Here is a 27676-nt window from a genome sequence, read left to right on the forward strand (position 1 = left end):
TTCAATTGTAAAGTTTTTATTAAACTTTCACTTTTTAGTTTACAGTGAATTTAACATATTTCTTAAAATATCAAAGGCAAAACAAACATGACTTGAACCTAGTTTAATATTTAATTTTGTCTCATATTAATTCTAACGGTGACACTTAATCACACCCTTCTTTTCTCAGGAGGAAATATTTTAAATTTAGCTTATTCTCGTAAGATAAGCTTCCACAACAAAACTTGTAGACAGTAGATTTCAGAAAACAATTTCAGAGATCTTAACCTGTTTGGGTGTGACAACCTTTCTATTTCTATTACGGAAAACCCATCACTCATGAGAAAATTAGTGAGTGGTGTTAAGATTATGTGGTTAATGAGGGTAAATTAGGATTGCGTTTGATGGGTTTTAAGTAAGTTTGTTAAAATGCATAATTTCATTGTTGAGTAGTGCGCTTATAATGCTGAAAACATAATAAGATGTGTGATTACAAGTTTATACATTGCTCTAAAGATACCCAGTTTCAATATGTGGTCTGAGGACAAAAATGTATTTATGTTTCTGAGTCCTGAAAAGTAATCCATCCAGTTTGCTTCTGATAAAGAAGAGTCCATCTCTCAATCACTTTAAAAAATATTTTAGAAAGTTTTATCAATAACAGCAAAGCCAATTCTAAAGCACTCACTGAAATCATGTAAACCAAATGAATTATTAATGAGTTGTGTGTATGTGTACTTTTTACCATTGTCTTTTTTTTTCTTTTTTTGTCATTATTTCTATAAAAACAACCCAGAATTCTGTTTGCTCTAACACTAGCAATAACATACTGCTTGGGTGGCTAAGGCTGATGTGCCAATTACCAGTGTCCTTTTCATTCATAACTGTCAAGTTTAGCCCCATCAAATTCATACTTGTTTGAATTATATTAACACACATGATTACTTTGCATTTATCATAAGTAAAAGCTATTTGCTATTTATTTGCTCAATTTCAAAATAACCTAAATCCTTTTATAAAGCAGCAATAGCATCTTCACAGCAAAGAATGGCTAAGACCAACTTAGAGACCTTTCCTTCATAACATACTACTGACATGCAAATCATTACATTTTTAAGGTGATCTGGGAGAGCATATCCCCCTAAAAATTTGGGAAAATTTAATCCTGTGAGATTGAATCTTCAACCATGTGAACTACAAATACTGTATATGCACTAGAAAATGTATTGAATTAAAATAAGTTTTAATCCATACACTGTAACCATACTTGCCATGGCAAAAAGTAATCAGGCCATGGCCTTACTGCTTTCTATGGCATGTCCTAACACTTATTTTTGTGATACTCAACTTGTGATATTAATACAGATAAACTAAGACATCAAATATCTGCTTTCTTACATCGAGACACATTTCTATCCAATAAAACATCTTATGTAAAGCTATTAGAAAATTAAGATAAAACAAATCAACATATTTATAATACCCTCATCTGCAGAAGCAATGACTTCTTCAAATAATGTGAAAAACATTCACTAAGTGAAGGTTTTCACCTAGTGAAACCATGTTGATTATCTAACAAAAACTTTGGTAATTCACTTTGTAGAGTATCTTTCATTGGGGTTTAAAAACATCTTCCCAGTGTTGATTACCATAACAAATTATAACTTCTGCTAGCAATAACATTATTCTTTATTGAGATAATTTATAACTGTGTTAGAATTAATATTTCATGTGTGTAATGAATATGAATATATCATAGTTCCATGTATATGTGGCATTGTATGTAACATATCAAAATAATATACTACAATGTTCTGCAAAGACTAGATGACATAAGTGAAGTTGGGTGGACCCTTTTCTGATTGCCTTGGTAACCAATTAAATAAGTCAAAGCTGCTATTTTTAACTGCTGACCCATTTTCTGATACCTAGCCTAAATGTTAAGATTAATATGCACTGTTATTTGGTATAAATAATTGTAAACATTTTTTTTTCTTGTCTTTTTTTTTCTTATTTGTTAGTTAAGCACAAAGTTTCACAATAGGCTATGACTTTGCCTGTCACCAGTATTGAAAACATTGTTTCTAACATGGTAATTCTGCAGTGGAACTTTATCTGTAATAGAATATTTACTGTGCAAAAGTATTTAATATATGTCCTTATTTTATGTTCATATAAACCATGTTATTTTACTTCAGTATATGAATAATTATTAATAGAAGAATTAGTACATTATTTTTGTAGAACAAAGTATGGAGAAGTGGAACAAAGGATTCAGACAAATAAGCACAGATGTAAGACCACCAGCAGAACTTCTATGTCCCCTTCAAGTGCCACATATGCTTCTGATGGGTCCTGGGCCTTCTAACACTAGCACCCGTGTGTTAGCTGCAGCTTCTCAGCCTCTAATGGGTCATCTGCATCCAGAAATTCTGAAGGTAGAGATTCAAAGAGTATATATATAACACCATTTTAGTACTTTTATTTTGAGATTTTGTATTGCAAAATTACATGAAAGATAACATTGGATATTGAGTCTTTCAAGGATACTGGTGGCAAAGTTTTTTGTTGAAAACTTTGAGATGTGTGATATTTTAAATGATTCTTTCTCTCTGTATTTGCAAAAGATGATGTTGGCAACATTCTTGACCCAGAGCTTCCTATGAGAAGTATTGGAAATGACCTGATTTATTTAGATACTAATCCCTTGGTGGTTACTATGAAGGTTGAATGAGTAAAAATAAATAACAGAGTTGAGGGAAAAAAACAAAGTTGTATTTTTCCCAAAAGTATCAATTATAAAAAGTAAAAATAAATCACTAGATGCAGAAAGTGTTTTTCTCAAAGTTTTAAGAAATGTTAAAGATCAGATATACAAGCCTTTTATTTCTGATAGGTAAATTTTGAACAGGTGCCTGAGGATTGGAAGACTGCAAATGTTAACCCAATTATTAAAGGGTAATAACAATAATTCCCTCTTAAAATTATTAACCAATAGTATTACTTTTGTAGCAGGAAAAATTCTAGATGGTGCAATAAAAAGATCTGCAAAATCTTTATAAGAAATTCAATGCAGATTCATCAAAGAGCACCTTGCTTGCTTGCTTGTGTTTTTTTTCGTTGATGTTTTTTGAATTTTACACAAAGCTACTCGAGGGTTTTCTGCACACCTTGCTTGTTACCAATCTGTTATCTTTTTTTTTAAGGACTTACTTGTTACCTGAATGGTAAAAAAAAAGTGAGGATTTGATGTACTTGCATTTATAATATTTTTGACCAATTGCCACACAGTAGACAAGCCAAGAAGATTGCATCATTAATTACAAGCTATTTAACAAATAGACAACAAAGAATAATTTGGTTCTTCAGGGCCATCCCTTCATAACTACCCTTGAGAAAGGTAAAAATCAAAACACGTTTTATTTTTCACAAAATAATCAACTCCCTTCTTAAATTGTTGTGAAGTTCCAACCTTTACTACTACTGGTAGTAATTCATTACATAAGCCAATTGCCATCTTATAAAAACTGTGTTAATTAACTCTTCTATCCCTGGAATCATCCCAGTAGCCCTTATCTGAACTCTTTAATGGCATGAATGAGTTATCCACTGCAATGCCAAAATCTTTTACTTCAGTTATTCTGTTGAATTTGTTTCCCATTTACAACAGATGTGTGGCAAGGATAAGTATCTATATGATTCAGGTCAATTCCACTATTTCTTATTGAATACTTTTTTGTTAAAACAGAAGTAAGCATCTGAAAGCTCAACTTTCTCACAATGTTCCACAAAAACCTTGTCATCAGCAGGGTCTAAATCTATACATTCTGAGATTTTGCCTATCTTCAACATGCTTAAAAACTGCTTGTTGTTAGTTTCAAACCATCAGCCATCTGTTTCTCACATGCCATTTTTAATCAAATTCCTAATTTTTCTGTTGTTCTGTAAGTGTTAGGTTTAAACTGCTTAAACTTAAGGCACTTGCATATCCTTTTCTCTTTAATGACCTTCTTAAACCAAGTTACCTTTAATTCTCTTCTATTCTTGTTAGTAACATGATTATCGTGAATAAAAGTATTTTTATCAAATGTTTTTACAATACTTTTCAACTCATTATCCCCATTTCTCTAATAATAAATCTTGTCACATGAACTCTAAACTGGCTTTCAGAAAATTGGAACTAAAATTTCATTTACTTTTATCTTTGCATGTAGTAAAACTTCAAACCTGATTATGTTATGATCAAACTATTTCTTCCTCCTCAACTTGTAAATCCACATCATTATTAATGGTTAACAAATAATCTAGAAATTTATTTTCTCTGGTTGGATCTTTTATCATTTGGTATTGAATAAGTTCAAGAAATCCCTGTAATTCACTACTTCACTCCATACAATCCCAGTCACTGTTTCTGAAGTTAACTTTTTCAATAATTATTATATCAAGATATTTATTAGTAGCAACCTGATCTCATTACATGTTTTCTCAACTGTTTGATTAGCAGATCTATAAAAACTGCCAGTTAAAATTATTCTACTTTTCAAACTCATGACTAACATTTATTTGTTTCTTCATTCACAATTGGGGTGTAGTTCAACTCTTATATAACAAGCTAATGCATTTCCTTCCAAAAAAACATATCATTGTTACATAATTTGTACTACAGACTTTCAAAATAATTTCTATAATTAATATCTTTCAAACTTGTTTAAACGAGTTTCAGTAATCCCTATTATATCACTCTCTTCCATTTTAACTGGAGTCCTGAATTTATCTATGTGGTTTCTGATACTCATAGCATCAGAATAACAGCAACCAAGCTCATTCTTAAATATTATAGACCTCTCTCTAAAACTATTATATTACTGGTAATGATTTACAGTAATTTGTTTTTCCAATATCCTTACTTTCCTAGACATCCTATTTACTTAATTACTTGTAATTTTTCCACCCCTATACCAACTAAGTTTAAATTTTCTTTAAAAAATTTCTTCAAAGCTTCACTGGTAATCTTCTTTTATCTGAACTGCTCAAGTGGAATCTAACTCTAGTGTATAATTCATCCTTATCTTGAAAACTATCCCTCAAATCATACCAGCCCACTTGTTGCTTTAAGTATGACTCTGATAATCTTTCACTTAAGCTTTGAAACCCACTAATTAATTTATTTCTGTACCTATTCCATGAGAATACCCCAATAAAGGATCTTGTGTCTTATTTCTGTCCCTAAAATCTAAAGGAGTTCTTTATACTTTAACATCTGTATATGATTTACTACAACTAACATTATTAACTCCTAAATGTACTACAAAACAAGACCCTTCATAACAGCACCAAAACTGTTAACATACACTGTAATAGTGTCTACCTTACCACATTGAAAGCAGGTTTTAGCCCCAGTCTTTCTGTTTTGCACACTATGTACTATGGTATATGAATAAATCATACATTTCTAATTTCTTGTAATATTATAGTATTTATTCTGAATTTCTTCTTTATTCTATATATGCAGGTTTAACATAGTGTGATAGATAAAGTTGATAAACTGATTTTGTACTCTGTTCCTTTGTTATTTTTTAGTAAATAGTACCTGTTCTACTCTAGGGTATATTACTGCAATATTGCATATTGTGCAAGGATGTCATAGCAGTACCCTTCAAATGATAGCTTGGGTGACATCTGGAGGTTACAGTCTTACTTATCTTCAACTGAGAATGACCATTCACATGGTAGCACTAGTTGCTTTTGGTAAATACAACAGTTCTTGTGAAATAAAGAATGTTGAATTTAGTTAGTGTGATACGTGGCTTCTACTTTAACAATAGAATATAGAAGATGTTGTAGATGCAATTGTTCCATGTCAGAAACAAGTATACAGCACTGAATTTGTGTTTTAAGTCTGATATAAATAACTGCTGTTAATTTCATGCTCCATTTTGAGTCCAGTTTCTTTATTTCACTCAATTTCTTGACTCAGTTACTCAGACATGTAGAAGTGCATAATTGGTATTTTGACTGAATCTCCTTGTCTTAAGCAGACCTATTCAATTGTTCTGAAGTTAATTCAGTTTTACCTGGAAATACTGCAACACATCCTTTGAATGATCATCTTCCTCATTGCAAACAGTCAAAGGTTTAAGTCTGTTAGAAACTGACACCTCAATACTAGCTAAACCTGCCTCTGTAGCTAATTGTTTTTACTACTAAACACTTCTGTAAATTTATTTATCTCCTCCTCACCTTCTATCAAAACAACCTCAGCCCTAGCTCTAATGATATCTCATCTTGCTTTCTTAGTTTCTGCTCCTATCCTGTTATTTTCTTCCTCTGATTGTACAGTCTTCTCCAAAGCTGTCTCTAACTGATCCTTAAGCAAGCACGTTCTTCAAAGATAGTGTACTATATCTTTCTGAGCCTTTTGAAAGATACATTTCGTTATCATAACCCAATTAAACATCTAAAATATCCATTTACCCCTGAACAAAATGCATGTACCACGCATCATTGAAATAAAGGAAAATATGCAAAATAATACAGTAAATCTCAAATGTAAAATTCATAATAACTTCTCTTTTAAAAAAAAAGAAAATTTATCAGTCAACTTGTCACAGCAAAACCTAATTATTAACTAGAATTACATACAGAATTAATAAACAGTTTATTGCACCAATACAAACAAGAATAGGTAATAAAGGTTCTGAATAACTATTAATAGAATAATATATTAATAGAATATAAAAATATAAATAAAATATAAAATTCAGTTCATCACTTCTCAGGAATATCTTTTTTTTTCAGATTATGTCTGACATTAAGACAGGGATACGTTATATTTTTCAAACAACAAATCCTTATACATTAGCTATAAGTGGCACGGGTCACTGTGCTATCGAAGCAGCTGTGTTCAACCTACTACAACCAGGAGAAAAACTTTTGGTAGCTGTACATGGCATCTGGGGCCAAAGAGTTGCTGATGTTGCAGAAAGATGTGGTATTAAAACTTTAATTTATTACTACACTTGGCCTAGTATTTATTTTATCATGATACTCATTCTGATCATAATGAAGAGAGGGTGCCTATAAGATAAGGATGTTTAAATGTATCTCGTATTATATAAGAATGTTTCTTCCACTAAATACACTCATTTTGCTAATGGATAAAACAGTGATATCAACAGGGCAACTTATATCACTATTGTAACCAGTTACAGTGCTGGGTGAGTAGTGGTATTTGCTGATTGATTAATTCATTATGTTAGCTTGATAGATTAGTGCATGCACCTCTATACAAATATACACACCTGTGCAAGCAGAAACAATGAGTGTGCAATAGATTCATAATGTTTTCAAATACTGCATTCTTCTATCATACTATGACATATTTCTGCCAAAAAAAACATTTTTGTGTAAAAATATCATATTGACCCGAATTTAAGATAATTTTTTTCTTTTAGGTAAGACTCGAAAAATACAACTTGTATTATCTTATTTTCACAGAACGAACTTCAAGCTGGCATGTTCAGTATTGGCTGTTGCAAAACAGCAAAAGTACATATCCAGTTTAATTCTATGTACATTACGGACTGAACCTCTACTGGAGATCTAATGGTTAATATAATTCATGAAATTTGAGAGTCTTATGGTAAACATGCAAAGCATGTTGTACCATCTGTAACTGAAAGGCATTTTAAGACTGATCCAGCCTTGACTTTACCAAATATAATCTAGAATTTAGCTGACCAGCTTAAAATCAACCAATCTATAAACAAATGGACTATGATTGGAAGGTACCAAGGAATAATATAAAGCGAGTTCTAAATCATTTCCAAATGAAACAAGTGTAACCGTGAACGACAAACCATTTATCTTTGGGCTCATTTAAAAGAACTAGCCTTAACTGAATGAAATAACCTTCCAGCTGAGAATTATAACAATTTGAATCAGTGGTAGCTGCCTCATTTGATATTTGGAATAAAGTACCAGAAAAAAGCACCCAGGGCAAAGTTCTGGAACAGGGTACAGAAAAAAGAAAAGAGACCTCAATCAAACCTGCAGAAAACTTGGAAAGGCTTGCTAAGTTATTTTACCTAGACATTTTTTGTAAAATGATGGACTCATTAGCACATGACCACTTTACAGACACCACAGAAAAACAAGAAGAATATACAAATCAGATTGAAGCAGCAAAGTAGATGTACACCCTTAATTGAAACTGTGGAGTTGGCAGTGGAATTAGAATCCATTGAGGTTGCAGATAAACAACTAAAAATACCATCTTGATGATACTGAATCATCAGATTGAGTAATATTTAAAACATCATCTCACACTGATGAAAGATTTGTTTGACAACTGGTTACACCGAATAGAAGAAATAGACCACAAAACAGTAAGTGTTTCAAGTGAAAATGAAATATTACCAAGAGCTGCATACAAAAGCTAGTAGAAAATAAGAACTCTTAAAGGATACCAGAGGGAATTTTTATAGGTGAGGGAAACCTGACCATTACAGTTGAGACCATAAGGAATTAGCCACCATTTTAATGGTGGAAACAGTACCCTAAGGATGAGTATTTGAGTTCATCTGCTCAAAAGAACAACAAAGGGTTGATCAGACATTGGGAAAAATGAATTGGCTGGACTTGTAGTGCAAAGTTTAGCTGAGAGTACTCCATCTGCCTCAAATGAGATTTATTAGTTGTTTAGATATGCCAGTCCATGGTCATATTGATGGTAAGATTTGCAAGATGTTCTTCAGTGGTATAGTTCCAATAGTTCATCCAATTTCTTAATGAAAGGTGAGAAACTATCTTCAAATATGAAGAAAGAAGGCATAATTTCAAAAGCAAGTAGACAAAAAGAGGAAACTTGGAAATTTCTTGTTGAGTTTTATATTATCAGATGTGTTAGCTATTGCACATTATACCAGGAAGCCAATTTTTTATTTTAATAGATAGTGTTTTTGTAGGTATACGTTTACAAAATGTATAAGTAAGAAAGAAATTAATTTGTTATTGTGATCTGGAGTGTACATTAAATTATTTTCACCAGATAATTTAAAAGCACCCACTAACAAATGACCAAAATTTCAACACTATCATACATGCAATCCAATTGCATTGTTTAATATAATTAGAAACAATATGATATTTACTTACTTATCAGTACTGTGCATAGTTTTTCAAACTTTTTATTCCAAAGAATTAATTATTCTCTTACTTGTTTATAATTATGTATGTTCACGACAATGTTGGGGTGTCATTTTGTTTATTTATTAGACAAATGAATACTTACCTAGAGAATTCTTTGATATCTTCAAGTAGCCTAAATTTACAGTAAGAAAATATTGAAATTAGAAAAGCATGGACTTATTTCATAAAATGAAACTTTTGATAGTTAAAGAAAGTAGTATCTCAGAAAGTTTGAAAATCAGTGGGGAAGGAATAAGATAATACTGTATTGTTGCATTAACAAGTAACAACAGTGTTTAACTTCTTCAAATCAGCTACAATAATATTTCGTTTTTACAATGATAGTGTTACAACAATTAACTTTTAAGAATTTAGTGGTGTAACACTGTAGCCAAATGTTCAAATCGCAAGGCACATACCTTCCTCTCCTATTATGTAGCTTTTTGCTTAACAACAAACAAATATGATAGTATGACAATATTTTGATTATACTGATAGTTAGAATAATCAAAAGCTGTAAATAGTTAAAAATCCTAATTTTGATTAGTTTAGGATTTTCATTACAATAAATTTAATTGCTATTTTGACTAGTTGATTAATTTTGTTACAGTTGACATAATCATGATTAATTGATTGTTGGAATAACCCAAAACTCTTAATACAAATCAGTTATTTTCATGACATTAATTTATTAGTTCATGACACATTAATTGATTAAAAGCTAATTATACCTTTTGGTTCTATCTTTTGTGGTTCCATAGATTTTAGCAAGACATGGGACTTGAGACTAGAAAGACGTACTTCATAAATAAATAGAAACTGTTGCTGAAACAATACTAATATTAGTATAATCTATCAAAGACAAGATAAAAAGGATAGAAAAGTCCCTGATGTAGTACCATTTTCAATACTTTAGAGACTACACTTGCATATTTTTACTTTTTGCAATGTATTTTGAACTTGAAGCGTTCAGAATTTGGGTGCAGAAGATGTCCTTGCAGACAGGATATTTCAGCATGTCTCTCAAAAAAAGTTGGTTTAGCAAAGAAATCAGCTGAAGAAGATAATAGAGATATAAAGATGGTCTAGGAAGTGTGCAATTTGAACCTAAATAGATACAGTTTAACAACTTTACATGCTTATCCAAGATATATTTTACCACTGGGGTATGCCACTTGAGACAAAGGATGTCATTTACTCTAGAGCATGTAAATAATGAGAGTTCTTATGATATGTGTGTACATACCAGGAGCAAAAAAGATTTTGAAGACTCAAATATGATCTGAGTGCATGTATTTTCAGACATGTAATTTTAATTTAGTCTTCAATCTGTCACTAGTTGGTTCTGTCAGGGAAATGCTGTGCACATGTTTATAGCATCATATATATTACACTAGAAACAAAGGTCAAACTTTTGCTTGTCCATCCTACACCTTGATACCACATATCACTGATATCACAAAAATGGCATAAACAGTTCTGATGAGAAGTAGCACTATATTAGGTATATGTGGATCAATGCTAATATATAGTCTGTATTATACATGTTGTTTTATCCTGCCTTTCAAAGTAGATTGTTATAGAAATGTAGAGTGTAGTCAAAACACACATTTTGTTCCTTAGCACCCTAATCCATCAAATAGTTCATAAGATAGTGTATTCAATGAAACAAAACGTGTATTTGTATTTTGAGCTACTTTTGTTAAAAGTGTGTAGTATGAAACATATGTTTAGTCTTTATTTTGGTGGTAACAAATTTATTTGATTTTTATATTGAGATTGTTTTTATTTATGAAAAATTATTACTCCTATAGGAGCAAATACATTCAAGGTTTTTGTCCCTCTTGGAGAAGTATTTTCTCTAGAAGAGCTTGAAAAAGTAAGTACAATACTGCAAGACTTTAATAAGTATATGTTTACACTTTAGGTAACATAAATTTTATTTCAATATAGCAAATCAGTATTTCAAAAAAATGCTATCAGTTTGTGAACAGTGCAGTTATACAATTAACGGCCACTTTATACGACTATCACTGAAACTTGTGTAGAACACTCCAATTAATTTCACATAAGGAGAAGATTGGTAGTGTTGTGTGATAAGCATTTACTTGGACCCTATAAGTGTAGAGACTTACTTACTCATGTTATAAATATGGTGCAAGACTGAATAAAAGTCAGTATTTTTTTGATGATAAAAAAAGGGATGATAGTAGGTGACCACAAAAAAGAACATCATTAACAAAGATTATTTGTATTTAAATACATTTGTGAACAGAATCTATCAACAGTAGCAATCAGAAAGGAATAAAGGAAGTGTGACTATCACCGAGTTGATGATGACGGGGTGTGTTAGAAAATTATAAATAAACTTAAAAGATGTATACAATGTCCCAGTTAATCACTTCCTTGGTAATTAATTAATTGTCTCTAACTTTAACATCTAAAAGGATAGTGCAACAACTATCATATGTGGCAGATATCATATGATATCATATCATATCTAAGAAGCAAAGAGAAAAACTTGGTTTCAGTATTGCACAGTGATATGCGTAATGGTTTTTCAAACTGATACATGTATCACTGGTGGTCATGTAGCTGTAATGTCAGTAGTACGTGAAAAAAATTAATGCAATAATTACACAATTCCTAATGAAACCCATTTGAGGTTCTCATGTAGAAACCCACCCATAATTTCTCTCAGTCACATACATATTAATCTTCCACATTTCTAGCCTCTTCCCTTTTGAGATTATTCCAGAAATTGTGGCTGATATTGAAGAATATTGTAGTTAAACAACTTTAGGAATATTATCCTGATATTTGCTCTGAACAGAGGATTACTCATTCCTTCTCCATAAGAACTTAAGAATATCCTGTACACTTTTTAATGAAAAAAAAGAAAACTTAAATGAGTTTTGAAATGTGTTTTTCAGAATTTCTTTCAATTTTTAACAGTTTTTTAGTTGAAAGATAGAGAATAGATCAATTAGCTAGTATTGATTTAAAATCTTTACAGCTTCATGCCTCTGTGAAAATGCATTCTTAACTGTGTGTTATTCTTCCAGTTTTCATGAACCCCAAATATTTTTTTTAAACATCAGTGCCAGCAGATGGAAGCATGTATGTGTTTGTTCTCAACAGCTTCAGTATTCGGCCAGTTTGTGTTAATTGTTACACTTAGGTGGTATAAAAGAAACAACTTGCAATATTCAATATTCATTGGTTGATTAAGAAAGGAAAAGATACGAGTGTTAGTGTTGTCAAAATAATAGTTTATTATTATTTAAATATTTAAAAATTAAATTTTTATGATTGAGTCTAACCAGACTGCAGAAAAAAGTGTATGGAATTTTTTTACAAAAGACTATGTTAGTGTCAATAAAACTAACTAGAGATGAATGCCGAATGTAACTCAATTAAAATAGACAAAAATCACACAAGGTGTCCTTCATCTCATTTGTGTCAGAAAAGCATTCACATCCTTCCCATTGAATAGGGAAATGTAAAATATATTAACTTTTTAACTGCATCACATTTACAGACATGTCTAGTAAAAATAATTAACACAACTTTTATAAAGTAATTTTTGCTACCAATTTTTTTTAATTAACTCATTGTGGTACTGCAGAAAAAATTCTAATGAAAAGTGATATGCAGGCTTGAAAAACTTAAGAACCTTTTTAAAGATGACTAAATATAGATTGGACCTAAATTATTCTTCACAGTCATGTCCACTCAGACAGTGCTGCATTTCTATCCTGATGGACAGTTTTATTTTTCTAAAACAATAATGCAACAATGATTCCCACTGATACTAGTTTGAAATTGATTCTAAGAACATGACAATGTAATCAGTCACTTTCTCTGGCCAAAATAACCAATGTTTAAATCTCAGTGCTCATGCCATAAGACATTAGAATTAGGCATATTACCTTTTTAATCACTACAATCTTAATCTAGGCCATTAGGGATTTTCAAGAATCAGAAATGTGTATAACAATAGTATTGCAATCATTCTTTATTTCTTTTATCCTTGCTACCTTCATGTTTCGCTCAGTTCACAGTTCTTCTAGCTGGCTTGGGTACAACAAATACAGCAATGGTTGGAACACTCTATATATAAGTTATTTGATACAGCAATAACTGTCATGGTGTGGACACCTTTCACAAACTGATAAAGAATGACTATAATTTGTTGTATGACAAATATAATATTAACATTTTTGAGTCAGCTAGTAAAAGACATTGACACCACCTGGATCTTTTCATTATTTCTTGCAACTGATGTGAATTTCATATTCATCTCAACAGTCCTCTGTAAGCAATTGTGAACACTTTTCAGACCAAGCTTGACAGTGAATAAGCTCTCCCTGAACAAGACAGCTTGTGGCATCTTGTGAAATTTGTCATTTTAAGTATGGGCTGTTAATGCTGCTGCAAAATGTGATCTAACTTTGATAAATGGCCAGTCTGGGTACATTGTTTAGTGTTTTTTGAGAATTACCTGTTTTATTTGAAACTTTTGAAATAACTGTTCAATAATACTTGATTAATGGTTTCAGGATTTACTATTTGAAACAATTATGGTGCCATTTATTTTGTTCTTTTATTTTGAAAGACTTGTGTTTTAATATACAGGTGTTGGTGAAAATGTTAGAACTGACTCGTGTTTCATGGAAATCATTTTTTTTTCTTTAATCTGTAGGCACTGATTCAGTATCATCCCAATGTACTGAGTATTTGTCATGGAGATTCTAGTACAGGAACCCTACAGCCATTAGAAAACTTGGGAGAGTTATGCCACAAGTAATATAAATGGAATGCTTCTACTGTTATTTTATGACTTGGTGCTATTGTTTTTCTTTGATAAAGTGAGACATTACAAAAATGATTATGTAATAACTTCTTATTAAAAAACAAAATTCTTCTATTTATAAATAAAAAAAACTGATTATATCTAATTAGTTTTAAATAATCAGTATTCTGATGAAGAACATTATATAAATAATAATGGTAAGGTCAGTATGAATTACTATAGTAAATCCAATTAGGACTTTCATATTTTTGTAAATAAACAGATAAGTTTAGGGAGAGGAGGGCAGAATTGTTAAGGCTACTGAAATGAAATTTTTGCAATAATTTTGTTATCCAAGCAAAGATAAAATGGTAAACTAACACGTTTATTCTCCCTTCACAAGCTCAGTCAATTTCACCAACCATGTAACCTCTCTGTACTTGTTTATATAGTCTTTATAGTTTTAATACTTCTAACTTTCAATATAATGTGTACATCTTCACAAAATTTCTCAGTCTTTCAGTTAACATTATAAGTATTTCACATACAAAAAAATTCTTATTTTTAGTCAAGCATTTTTAATAAACTAAAATAAAGATTTGTTCATTTTAAATGGTCCATATGCAAAGTAATTTTTATGTTAAGATTAAAAGTACTTTTCCTCATCTCAAAAATCTCAAATTTCCTTTGTAACCCTAAAAACCTCTTAAATTCATTTCAAACCTTCTCAGTAAAAATTTATATTTTGAGAGTCTTTGCACTATATCTCATTGTTAGAATATAAAAGAAAATATGTTTAAACTGGCATCATGATATGTTATATGTTTTTTAGTTTAATGACGTACAGAAATGTAAACATTTCATATTGTGGAAATGTTTAGTTAAAAGTTATTTATTTTTTACAATTTTTAACATTGTATTTTTATATACTACAATGACATCAGCAACTCTTAAGAAGTTGTTACATACACGACATTTTTGTGATAAATTCTGAAAATGATGTATTATTTATAAATAAGTAAGATTGTATTTATTTGGAGTTTCGTTCAGCAAAATACTGGTAAATTATGACTTTTGTTTTTTTATTGAGGAATTCAAAATATACTCCATGAGTTAATTATCTAGTAAATTTCTTTTCAGGCAGTAATACTAATGAGAATGTTTAGGTAAAAATACAGATTAAATTATAATATATTAGAATCAAACATATTGTGAACAATTAAAGAAACTTAAATTTTATGAATATTATGTTTTGGAAGCTTAGTTTTGTAAGAGTTGAAAACAGGGATAAACAATCTGTTACTTCTGTACAATAACAACACTGTTGGTATTGAATGTAAAAATACAGTGATCTCAGTCATTGGACTTTTAAGCATCAGTTTCAAAGATGTGGACTCATACCTGATGAAGTGATTGATAAAGTTTTTTTTTTTTTTTCCAGCAAATTGTGCTTGGATCACAAGTAAATGAGCTGAGAAGAATGTTAAATGTTAAGAAGAACCTCAAGATATTTATCCACATACTTCAACTGAATGTATCTTTCCTTGGCCTTTCTGTTGAATGTAAATGTTTGATAATTTATAGTTTCCCATTTTTTATTTTCTTTTTTGTAGGTATGAATGTCTTCTCATGGTTGATGCTGTTGCTTCACTTGGGGGTACTCCCATCTTTATGGACAAGTGGGGTAAGTACATCACTAATGTTTTATTTTAAAATGTTTATTAGCAATCACTCACATTTGCACATTGATTGATAGAATAAACTTTGTTTACTTACATTTTGTGCCATCTTTACAATCAAGGAGAATCTTCTCATAAGTTAACCAGATCAAAGTTTGCCTTCTTCATTCAACCTAAATTCTATCTAGCTTTCACTCACGTTACCTCTTTAACACGTTCGCTACTATTTACGAGTTACCTTGTAGTTGGCAAAGAGGTTGACAATGCCAAGCATCTTATTTTCTTTTAGGCACTGAGGGTTAACATTTATATTTGAGGCTAGCGATCTTGGTTTGGTTTGGTTTATTTTGAATTTCGCACAAAGCTACACAGGGGCTATCTGCACTAACTGTCCCTAATTTTGCACTGTAAGACTAGAGGGAAAGCAGCTAGTTATAACCACCTACTGCCAACTCTTGGGCTACTCTTTTACCAATGAATAGTTGGATTAACCATCACAATATAATGTCCCCATGGCTCAAAAAGCAAATTTAGTGTGACTTGGATTCGAACCCATGACCCATAGATTGTGAGTTAAGCATCCTAACCACCTAGCCATGCCAGGCTTTCATTTAAAATGAGTAAGTACATGGTGAAGCAGGAGTTACCTGACATTAATAGGTAAATTATAAATACTGTAGTTAGAACCTCATTGTATTTATCACAAACTTCTAAATACAACCTTCCAATGTCTGTACAGACATTGAATTATTAAAACAACAAGCAAAGAAGTAAAGAAAAATCTTCAAAAAGGAAATAAATGTAGGGATGGCTAATACCAGTCCTTCAAAAAACAATGCAAACAAGATAGTAGGGTTGGTATTTGTATCATTTCTACATGATGTCACCGTCATACAGTGTAGTAGAATGTTAACAGACAAAACTAGGATGTATTAAACCTGATTGTGATCAAACTGTCACAAATATTACCATGTGTTTATTCTTGCACAGTAATGTGTATTATATCGTAAATACTCCTACTGTCTTGGTTTAATACATCTGCAAATTTTCTATATAAAATCACGTAGCTTTAATATAAAGTCTATTACTTGATATGGTTATTATACAAACTTGGATTAGCTGGTAGTTAAAGTGCCTTTAATGTTGTTAAAGGCTGGGGTCCACAATTGTTATTATACAGATTTTACAGTTCCAGTTATCTTTTTATTATATTACTACAGGTATAGATGTTCTATACAGTGGATCACAAAAGGTACTAGGAGCTCCACCTGGCATTTCTCCCATTAGCTTCAGTCCTAAAGCAGTGTAAGTTATATTGTTATGTTTTAAAAAAAAGAAAATAGAACAGTGATCAATTATTAAGGTCCTTTGGTGAGATAGTAGTAATTATATGATCTCACAATGCTGAAACCAGTGCTCTAAAACAAACACCATTTTTAGGTCCATAGAGGTTGGTAACTTAACAGTTTACATTTCTGCAATAAATACAAATGTTTTTGTATACTTGCTTGTTAAAGAATGATCAGAATTGAAGGCATTATTGTAAAACAAGCAAAAGTGCCTGTCCCCAGTGATAGAAAATTGTTTAAGTTAATCTATCAATTTAAATTATTTCATGGACTTTAGAAAGGTTAACTGTGTTGCACTCTTGGTTTTACTTAGTGGCAAAGCTCTGAATTACTTATATTGCCCACCACCAAACAATAATAAATTGTTGAACATTTCAGTCATGCTAAAAATGCTCAACAACTTCACACAGCAAATTTAAATGTTTATTGAGTTACGTCACACTTTGAACTTGGAATGGTAATGTGATTATTCCATAACAATTTAGTGTAGAATATCCTGCTTGTAAAATAAAATTTGGTATCAGCATTAGTCATGCCTGTTCTCTCATCATTTCAAAATTGAATGTTGAGTTTTACCTGTGTGCACTCCTTTACAAACGGAAGACAGAGGAATTCTTGGTCAGACAACATGGCTTGCAAAGATATATATACATATAAGGTTACTGTCAATAAGAGTTTATTTCAAACAGATTACATATGTAATCTTTTGGTGTAGTTTTTTGGCTTTAAATTTAAGAAACATGGTTATTTAGTTGCAAATACTTTTTAAGATTTTGCTTACATTTTGTACATTGTCACATCTTTTAAGTTATACATTTTCATATGCTTTGTGAAGCTCATTGTTCATCTCTCTATTGTTCAATAAAAGCACATAAACAAATACCCATTACAGGTTATATTTATTATTTAAAATAGAGTTGACCATTGATGCATCTCTAGAGTTTGTTTCATTTCTCTACTTCTACAAAGCTAGTATTAAATGCTTGATGCAATTTTTGCCTTTGTTTTTATCTTTATTTTTAAGTGTTTATTAAGCATGCAAGGTCTCTGCATGGTATATATGTATAGTAGTAGTCATACAGATGTCTTTTATCAGTGACCTCTAGTTTGGAGTGGCATTCCTTTTTGTGTAAGACTATGTGCAGTATATTTTAGAGGAAATAGAAACAACATGAGCATAGTATTAAGAGAGGTGAGAAAAGGCTTTGTATTTACAAAAAGTTAAAAAAAAAAAAAACCTTGTTATTCAGTAACTCACTTTCTGGGTAATTATTATGAATTTTGTTTTAGGAGAGTCATTACATATAGGGCATGCTGATCTTGAGATTAGATAGCAAGTTTGATTAATATTTACAAAGTGATCCTTAAGTTCTATGTACCCTGAAGGTTTCACACTCGAATGATAAGGCAGATTTTGATAACGGTTTCAAGTACACTGGTTTCTTTGTTACGTTTCAATATTCATGGGGTTACTACCCTAAAAATGTAATGAATATATGGTAAATGTTATGAGAGAAAATGCTACGTAACACTAATTTCTCATTGACAATATAATATCACTAGAAGAGAAAAAAATAGGTTTGTAATGTTTAGTCCTATAAGGAATAGTGAAAAACAAATAGAGCACAAGGGTTAAAACTTGTGTCAGAAAACAAAATTTTATCACTCATTGTTGCTTGTTCTTAGGTACATAAACTCTTTTAAACTGATCACATGTGAGAAGATATTTAAGCTTTTAGTAAGCAACATGTGATGATTTGCCACTTTCAGTTGAGAAAAACATTTACTATTTATACATAAAGAAGGAACTCTGTGAACTTTTATTACAGCAATATGAATGTTAACTCAAAAAAATTATTTTTATACCCAGCTTTAAGTGATGCTGTCATAGCTGTTTATAAGATTACATTTCACTTACAAGAATTTACTGTGTTCATACACATGCAGATGTATGAGTGCCTGTTTAAGGTTCTGTAGAATGTAGTTTTTCTACCAGTAATCCAGGACTTTTAAGTTGGTGGTAAAGTTTACACCAAGAAATGATAGGTTTTAATGTTTGAACTTTAATATATTTATGATGCTAAAAAGATTTAAAATGTAATTAGTTGTTAGCTTGCAGCTTTGTGTTCAAATGATATATTTTCATATTTTTAAGTCTTTAAAATCCCTTTAGTATTCATATATGTTATCCATTTGTGTATAAAATTATTTTGTTCTATAGATCAAAAATTTCTTCTCGGCAGTCACTTGTGCAATCATTTTATCTTGATCTGTTACATCTAGCCAACTACTGGGGATGTACGTCTGATCCTCCAAGGTACAAGAAATGTGGATATGTAATGATTATTAAAATGAGTTCATAAATATGAGGTATTGTTTTGCTATAAGATTCGATTTAAATGGTACAAAATGAATACTTTATTTAATAGTTTCATCAAGAAAATCATTATGTAAGGATATCAGAGTTTTTTTGGGTTTTTTTGTGGATGAAAACTGTGTAACATAAAACTTGTGATATTACATTATAATTCCAAAATGGGGGTATACAAATGTCAGAATAAGATATTTAGAGAAGTAAAAATTGTGCATTTTCCTTCATAATTGAAGAAACAAAATTTTTATGAACTTTGTTTCATGCTTAGAATTTGTGTGAAAGAGTCATATTTTGGTCTAAGTTATCGTAGGTACAGCAAGGATATCACTAGTGGGAAAAACCTTCATATTTCACAAAAGAAAAATTAATCCAGGACAATGTCTCTCCTCCATAACCACTGACTCTCATTTTAAAACTAACTTATGATGTTGCATTCCTGTTTGTAACGAGAAATTTGCAAAAATTTGATGTTACTTTGATAAAGCATAAGATGCATACTTTGTGAATAATTATAACTATTAGACTTGAATGCAGTTGGTAATCCAACAAAATCGACCACAAATATTTATAAAAATTAGAGAAATTTTTAAGAATTCTTTGAATGATGTTTCAGTTGTGGGCAGTTGTTCTAAGTTTTTCTTTCCATGAATTGTATTGTCATATTTCTTTTTTTTTGTATTCAGATAAAATTGTTTTTTTTATATATATTTTGTATTTCTCTAATCATTTTTTGAAAACTTGTAGTTTCTTCTATTCAGTTGAAAAATGTTTGACCATTGTTTTATTAAAATAGAACTATTTCTTTCTAATGAGATGCCAATTTTATGCAACTAAGTGCCAATTGTTTTTTGCAACAATGTGCAATTTCTCATCTTGGAAAATGCAGGCTATAATTACCAAATCACCTACCTAATTAGATTTTCACTTGGAAACAAACACTCTTTTGAAGTAATTTTCCTGCCATAGTTAAGTTCTCACTTTGAAACAAACAAACTTAAAATTGCAGACAAACAATCTTTCAAAATGTTTTCAAAGAAGTAATAAAAAATAAATAAAAAGGTGGAATATATAAAAATTATTTGGGTGAAACATTGTCATTTTTTCCCAAGACCTGGTGAGACATTGTCCACATTCAAAGAAAAATATTCACAACACTAGACGATATGTGTATCTAATGTTCTCGTTTCTGCTTAGTTAAATGCTGTATCTATAATACTCATTAAACCTAACTCAGCTTCTCTGTCATAGAATAAGATCTCTGTAACTTTTAAACAGATAAATTAAGAAACAAACAAAACATTTTCAGGGATTAAAAATATGTGTAAAGAAATTATAATAAAACAAATATCTGTATCTTATTTATTGCTTATGAATCTTATACCTTAATACCATAAAATATCAGATAAAGCACACAATGTAAAGATTTAGAATCACTTGTACAATTCTGTTAACTTGTTTTATAACCTATTTCATCAGTTTTCTTTAGTTTTGCTTTAAATGGTATATATCAGTTTAACTGGTTGGGAAAACATATTTTTCCTTTCTTTTTTTTAAGCAAGTCATCCCAACATAAAACAATAATTTTAATACTTGTTGGTCAAGACACTGTGCTATTATCCAAACATACTATGCATGATACACCAGTTTGTTAATTCACTCAAGTATTAAATTTTGATTGATTTTTATCTTGTACATAATATGGCGCTATTGTATAATTAGGTAATCAGTATTTAATATTTCACCCTGTCTTTCTATAATTTATTAGTGCAATGCTGCCTACAGTAATGTAGACCTAAATAACTTTTTATTACATTTGGAAGAATTGAGAAGGGAAAAAAACTGTTTAACATTTTTATAAATTTCACTTTATTTCTTTGTAGTTGTAGTACAAGTAATTACAGTTTTCTTTGTGATTTATATACCATCATGACAGTTATAAATTTTTAACTTTAGGTATCACCACACAGCCCCTATCACTGGTTTATATACTTTGCGAGAAGCTGTGGCTCAGATAGTAGAAGAAGGACTAGAAAACTGTTGGCAGCGTCACCAACAATGTGCTGACTTGTTGTATGAAGGATTAGAAAACTTAGGATTAGAGTTACTTGTCACAAAAAAGGTTGCATCTTTTAGAATATTAGAATATAAATCCAAATATAAGATATCATTCAGATGTATACAAGGAGTCATCAATATGTGTCAGATTTAGGGCTTGAAAAGTTGCAGCTTATAATGAAATGATGTATAAATGAAACATTCCCCCATAAGAAGAAAGGAAAATGGGGCAATAGGGGCTGTAAAAGTGTAAACATCGTTTAGGTGGTGCAATGTGTAACAGTTTCTCCTACAAGAAATAATGAAATATGGACCATAACTTAAAAACAAAATCTCATAGCCTTCAGTTTTGTTTAGTTATAGAGCTATCAAATAGAAAATCAGACCTCTCCTGTCACATTCTCTGTTTCAAGAATTGTCAACAGTTCTCTCTTACATTTTATTATAATCAATAGAAAGTTATGGTTTCCTTAAATCAAATGATGTATTATATAATACTGCATTCTGAACAGATAAGTATCAATTTCACATATAATACACAGTTCATTTCTATGAGAAAGTTAACCAGATTGGATGAATTTGTAACAGCTCTTATCACATAATTAGAAAGCCAGAAACATTTTGAGAGTTAGAGGAAACTGTTTACTACTTTTTTTATGTTATTAGTGTAGGTTCTCTGATGCATTATTTAACTAAATAAAAATTATTTAGTGCATTACTGCCATTAACATAAAGAAAATTAGGGCTAAGTGTCATAAACACTTAAAAAATATTATTTTTTGTACGTGAAAGACTTAAATGTTCACTGAAAGACTGCAACATTTCATGGCAATATACACACTATGTTGCAGTTTAAAAGTATTAAATTTATAAAGCTTGAAATGAGTACAAAGTGGTCACATGATTGGTCAAATTGACTGAACCCATATTAAGAGAGATAAGCTGAAGCAAGTCAAAAACTGAGTGACATGTGCAGGAAATTGTATGTTTTTTTTCCTTGAGAAGCCAGCAATGTACATCACAATTATCAGTTATGCATAAAGAGGACTCCTTGTGCTGAGTGATTTCTTGTGTGTGTTTTCAGAAAGAAGAAAATTTTTTTAACATCTTTAGAAACTCATTAATGATCAGTATGGTTTTGGAGTAACTGCCTTCAAGAGTTGACATTTTTAAACTTTTTTTAATATAATTGGTCATTCAAGTGAGGTTATTATAAGCCAATTGATGAACCTTTGATTAGCATTTTTAAAAATTTTTATGACAGGTGACTTGTACTATTAATTATTAATTAGTCATCAAAGCTAAACCATTAATCCCTAAATGCTGGGTAAATTAGATTAAACTTTTAAGTATCAAATGTGTGTTAGTATTCATACAGTTAATAAAAGTTCTAAGCATTGTGATTAAAACCACATCGCTTTGACCTGATGAAAATATTAAGTTTTTGGTAATTAGTATACAAGGTAGCTATGGCCAATGTTAAATAGCTAGTTGATTTCACTGTGGCTTGTATGAGCCAAACAATAATGAATACTTTAAATGAGCAATAGTAAACACAAAATTTTAATTTTGTGAATGCTTTAAGTTTTGTGTTTGTGTAAGTACTGTGATTTTTAGGCCTATTTAACTTATCCTGTATGAAATATTTTTATTTTTTTCAGGAGAAGAGATTGCCAACTGTGACAACTGTAAAAATTCCATGTGGCATCAGTGGAAAAAGGTGATAGATTTTGTATGAAAGAGTAAGTTTTTGTTTCTGTTGTTTTTGTTCTTCTCAGAATTATATTTAAGTTTACTTGGCCTAATGTTGAAAAAACTATGAGTTGTTAATGATTTTATAAGTTAATTTTAAATATCACAAATTCATGCAAAATATTAAACAGTAATACAATATATTGGCTTTTTTTTTTGTAGGAACTTAGAATAGAATAGTTTTTAGTACAAGTTTCATTAAATATGTCAAAATAACAGTAACAAATATAATTTTATACTCTTTTAGGTATAGCTTGGAAATAGCTGGTGGGCTTGGGCCTACAGCTGGCAAGGTCTGGAGAATTGGTTTGATGGGAAATAACTCTAAGCCACAGAATGTCAATTTTGTGTTGGCTGTTTTAAAGCAAGCTTTAGTTGAGGGTGGATTTCCTTCAAGCAAGTTATAAAGTGAAAGCACACTTCATAATATATGAAAACATATATGTACTGATTGTAATACTTGTAACAAATTATGTTTTATGCTCAATAGCCATACATTATTGTACTTTTACACTGCTTTTTACTCATCACAGTGTTCCTGCTTATAACAGTATCTCCACTACAGTTGTGGTTTCTATCGAGTTTCACTTATGCTTTGTCTCATCCATTTAAGAATTTCTTTGTTACCTTTAAAAAATTATATTGCATAAGCTGATGGTTACTAAATTTTTCTATGTTGTAAAACTTTTATTGGATTTACTAGCATTACCTAATACTATACTTTTTGTTTTCATTATCCTTCATTTTCAAATATTTGGCATGGGCTCTTTCATGTGACTGTATAGCCCAAGCTCCATGTGCAAAATGCCTTTATGTGGACATGTATATCTTATTAACTGCAATTAATATTTAATTTCCTATAGTTTTTTTTTCTCCTGATGACAGTGTTTTTGTTCGTTTTACAATATTTTGTACCCTTTCTCACATCAGTTTGCCAGGATGTGAATCTCATCAAGCATTTGTCGATGTTGTTTTGTCTTTGTACATCCATAATCATCCCAGCTATTCACACAGATTATAACTTTTTACAGCATTCTAATTACCAAGCAAAAGTTAATTTTTAATCATGTACTTGTGCCTTATTGTGTGATTTTTAAGATTTAAAATACAAAAAAAAAATCTTATTAATTTTAGACAATTTTCATTCCATATCTACCAATATTAAAATTCATAACAATAGAATGAAACTGATATATTATAGGGTATTTGATATATATATTTTTGTGGTCCATTTTAATATCTATTGATATATAAGTTACAGATCTAACCAATAATTTTCAGAACACAAAGGGATCCTCTGATGAGACAGCAGTAAGCCTCCAGGTTGACTTGGCGATGGTACAAGATGCACAAAAAGTACTCACATACTGACCAATAGTCAGTTGTATATTTTAATTAATGTTTGCATTCCATAGGATGTTCAAAAAAAATATATCTAAACTTGTTAGTCCCATCTATCTTACTTGCTTATTGACAAAACCTGTATTTTAATTAGTATCATAGAAATTGTAATGTTATGTTTTCAGATTTTGTACATTATGAGTTGTGGGTTGCTTAATAATACAGCATATGTTGATGTCACACACAAGACATATAACCTGTGGAATTACATTAAAGTGTAATTTGTGTATAATACACACACACACTTACATATATTAATATGGCCTACAAGTGCACAAAGCTGGATGTGTAACCGAAACTTATTTCTAGGGAATTTAAAATCTGCATTGGAAAACAATTCATTTATCATCAGGTTAAAGTTGAATGCTCTGTTTTTTTATCATTGTTTTTCTAGTTAACACTATTTAGTTTAGGAAAAGAATAATTAATGTTACAAAAAGTTCAGCTACCAAAGATTTAAAGCCAGTTCAAAAAAAAAAATTTCTTTCAGATACATAAATTATATTAACAGGTATTTTATCTATACTCTCCCTCTCTCAGTTCATTATCTTACTATTAAAATATTTCAAGCAAGGCTTTGATTTATTTCTTCTAATTTCTCATATAAAGACAAAAAAAGAAATTCAACGTACCAGCAACTAGCTTCAACCAATTATTGATACTTTGCAATTGCTCTTGTAATACACTGTTCACTAATAAAGTAAATAGGTAAGGTTTTGAAATAACCAACAATAGTCACTAACGAAACAAGTGAAAAAGATTTTGAAACAACTTACAATAAATAATGACACTCCAGTCGTTACCATGTTACATTGTTAGATTGCTTCCATTTTCTAGATATATACGTTTACTCCTGTATAATAAAATGAAAACACTAACACATAGAAAGAGATAGTTAGCATATGTATATATCCATATTAAAATGTAACTAGGTTTACAGTGGAAGCTAATAGAAGGTTGGACAATTGTATTTTACTTGGAATACCTGTTTGAGAAGTATGGAGGGCCAAATTTAGAGTACAATATCAATAATTAGCTGACAAAAACTTTCACTGCCATCAGTTTTAGCTTCATTAACACTTGTTTTTACAATTTACATTAAAATCCAGCATTTTATTTTAAACTTGCTTACCTAGTTATGGGGATATGTCAATAAAAAGTGACATTTCACAGAAATGCTGTTACCTTCTCCATTCTTGCTTTGGTTACTCATCCATGTTTTGTATTATTGGTAATTACCTATTTAACTTTCCAGTACCATTGATACACCTGGATTTGTCTTGTCGGTGTGAAAATAGTAAACCAATTAAATGAAAATTAGAACAAACTTATTAAGTTTGGGCTTTAAATATTATTTTTTTTTTACATTTTGTTATTATTTGGTTGTTTTGGAAACGTTTTAATAATACTTACTCTGAATGGTCATAATGAAATTCCACTTCATACATCCAGTTAGTTGCATTTCAACTTGAATGATATTCACTGACGAACTTGTTTTGATACTTTGACAACTGCAATAGCCATTATTTCTGGTTATAGATAATTTAAAATACACAATTTAAAAGTCAAAATTATCAGTAACATTATATTTCAAAATAACAATAGGTCAGACAAGGTAACAGTATTCTTTGTCAAAATCAACTGATGTTTGCTGCGTATATGTTCTTTTCAACAGATAAGTTCGTTTATGTATACTCGTTGGAATTACAATAACTAATATTCAACAGACTTGAGTAGTACTATTTAAACCTAATTAGGCTTAACGGGTATCACAGAAAACAAATTTCTATAGAGTTCGAACAAATATAACTTACAACATTTTTTGGAATAAAATCAGTATCAGCATACATATATAATATCGCTAGATCTATGGTTTATTCCTATCTTTATATATATAAAAACGGCACGTTCGGGTTGAGAAAAATTTTTACGTAGAGGAGTCGAAACGTTGTTCACTCCTCTACGTAAAAAATTTCTCAACCCAAACGTACCGTTTTTACATATATATTTCTCTACAGGTGGGTTTTCTTGACATCACTGATTATTATTCCTATCTTTGATAAACTTTACACTATATTCTGTTGTTCTTCCCACATATTCATAAATTACTTATCGCAGCTCCATATTTATTCTAAATAGTTTGCAATCTGCTTTGTCCAATGGTATTTAGGGTTTACTTGTAGCTGTTTTGAGAAGTCAATTTCGTTAATAGTTGTTCAATCACATGCTATGATGTTATAAAAGGGTGAAGGACGAGAAGTTGCAGTAACAGTGAAGGAGAACATAAATCGCCTATGAAACATAATTTTTAGAATTATATTCTCAAGATATGATAGTTTCTTAGTTATTATAAACCCCTCATTTAAGAGGAGCACAAAATTTACAACAAAATTACAAGTATATGCAAGACTGGATATTAGCACTAGGTTTTTCAATTTATAGATGCCCCTTTGATACAGAACCTGTAGGTGTAATACGCTTATAGCTTAAAACCATATAATTAGTGTAAGGCCCTGGACTTCAGCTCGGCAAGCTCATACCTTATAAATCCGAGGTTGAATATAAGTGATTTTAGGAAAAAAAATATATGTTCAAAAATCAGTTGAACAGAAAAACGCGAAAATATATAAAATTCCCGAAGCTCGGGTTATGGAGTGCTTTTCTTTATCTTGCATGTATAAGTGTTGTTTATAAACGAAACTCATAGGAGTTGTACGGAAATGCGAGTTTAAATATTTTTTATTTTCCTTTACGAATTATGTTAACCAAATGTACAAGACATGAAAATATTAATTTTCAAATATTTTGAGTCAAGGTTGTTGATGTAAAGTTAAAATTATAATGCTAAACATGCTCGCCCTCCCAGCTGTGGGGGTGTATAATGTGACGGTCAATCCCACTATTCGTTGGTAAAAGAGTAGCCCAAGAGTTGGCGGTGGGTGGTGATGACTAGCTGCCTTCCCTCTAGTCTTACACTACTAAATTAGGGACGGCTAGCACAGATAGCCCTCGAGTAGCTTTGTGCGAAATTCCAAAACAAACAAACAAACAAAGCATGGCACTGTCATAGAGGGACTAACTACATAAATTGTGCAATAGGCAG

At 30.5% G+C, this 27676-nt stretch overlaps 1 protein-coding gene and 1 long non-coding RNA gene across 8 annotated transcripts; one reads left to right on the forward strand and one right to left on the reverse strand.

The window, feature by feature from the left end:
• On the reverse strand, window positions 1–26873 carry LOC143230506 (uncharacterized). 7 transcript variants are annotated; one of them, XR_013016465.1, is made up of 7 exons: window positions 26388–26871; window positions 25987–26084; window positions 25350–25426; window positions 9900–9955; window positions 9272–9301; window positions 6220–6394; window positions 1–2411 (listed from the first exon to the last, which is right to left on the reverse strand). It is a non-coding gene; the product is annotated as an uncharacterized LOC143230506 (long non-coding RNA). The 7 variants fall into 7 exon arrangements; XR_013016463.1 differs by lacking the exon at window positions 25350–25426 and having other exon boundaries at window positions 26388–26873; XR_013016464.1 differs by lacking the exon at window positions 9900–9955 and having other exon boundaries at window positions 26388–26868.
• Window positions 2232–24365, forward strand: LOC143230505 (alanine--glyoxylate aminotransferase-like). The gene is given in 11 exon segments (XM_076464183.1): window positions 2232–2417; window positions 6778–6970; window positions 10983–11047; window positions 13874–13974; window positions 15577–15647; window positions 16863–16947; window positions 19213–19308; window positions 21319–21484; window positions 23082–23140; window positions 23142–23162; window positions 23420–24365. Coding segments are annotated over 11 exon segments (1203 nt in total). The 3' UTR covers window positions 23580–24365.
• Window positions 26874–27676: the final 803 nt, after the last annotated feature.

Source organism: Tachypleus tridentatus, chromosome 10, assembly GCF_004210375.1.
Source record: "Tachypleus tridentatus isolate NWPU-2018 chromosome 10, ASM421037v1, whole genome shotgun sequence".
In the NCBI taxonomy this organism is placed as follows: domain Eukaryota; kingdom Metazoa; phylum Arthropoda; class Merostomata; order Xiphosura; family Limulidae; genus Tachypleus; species Tachypleus tridentatus.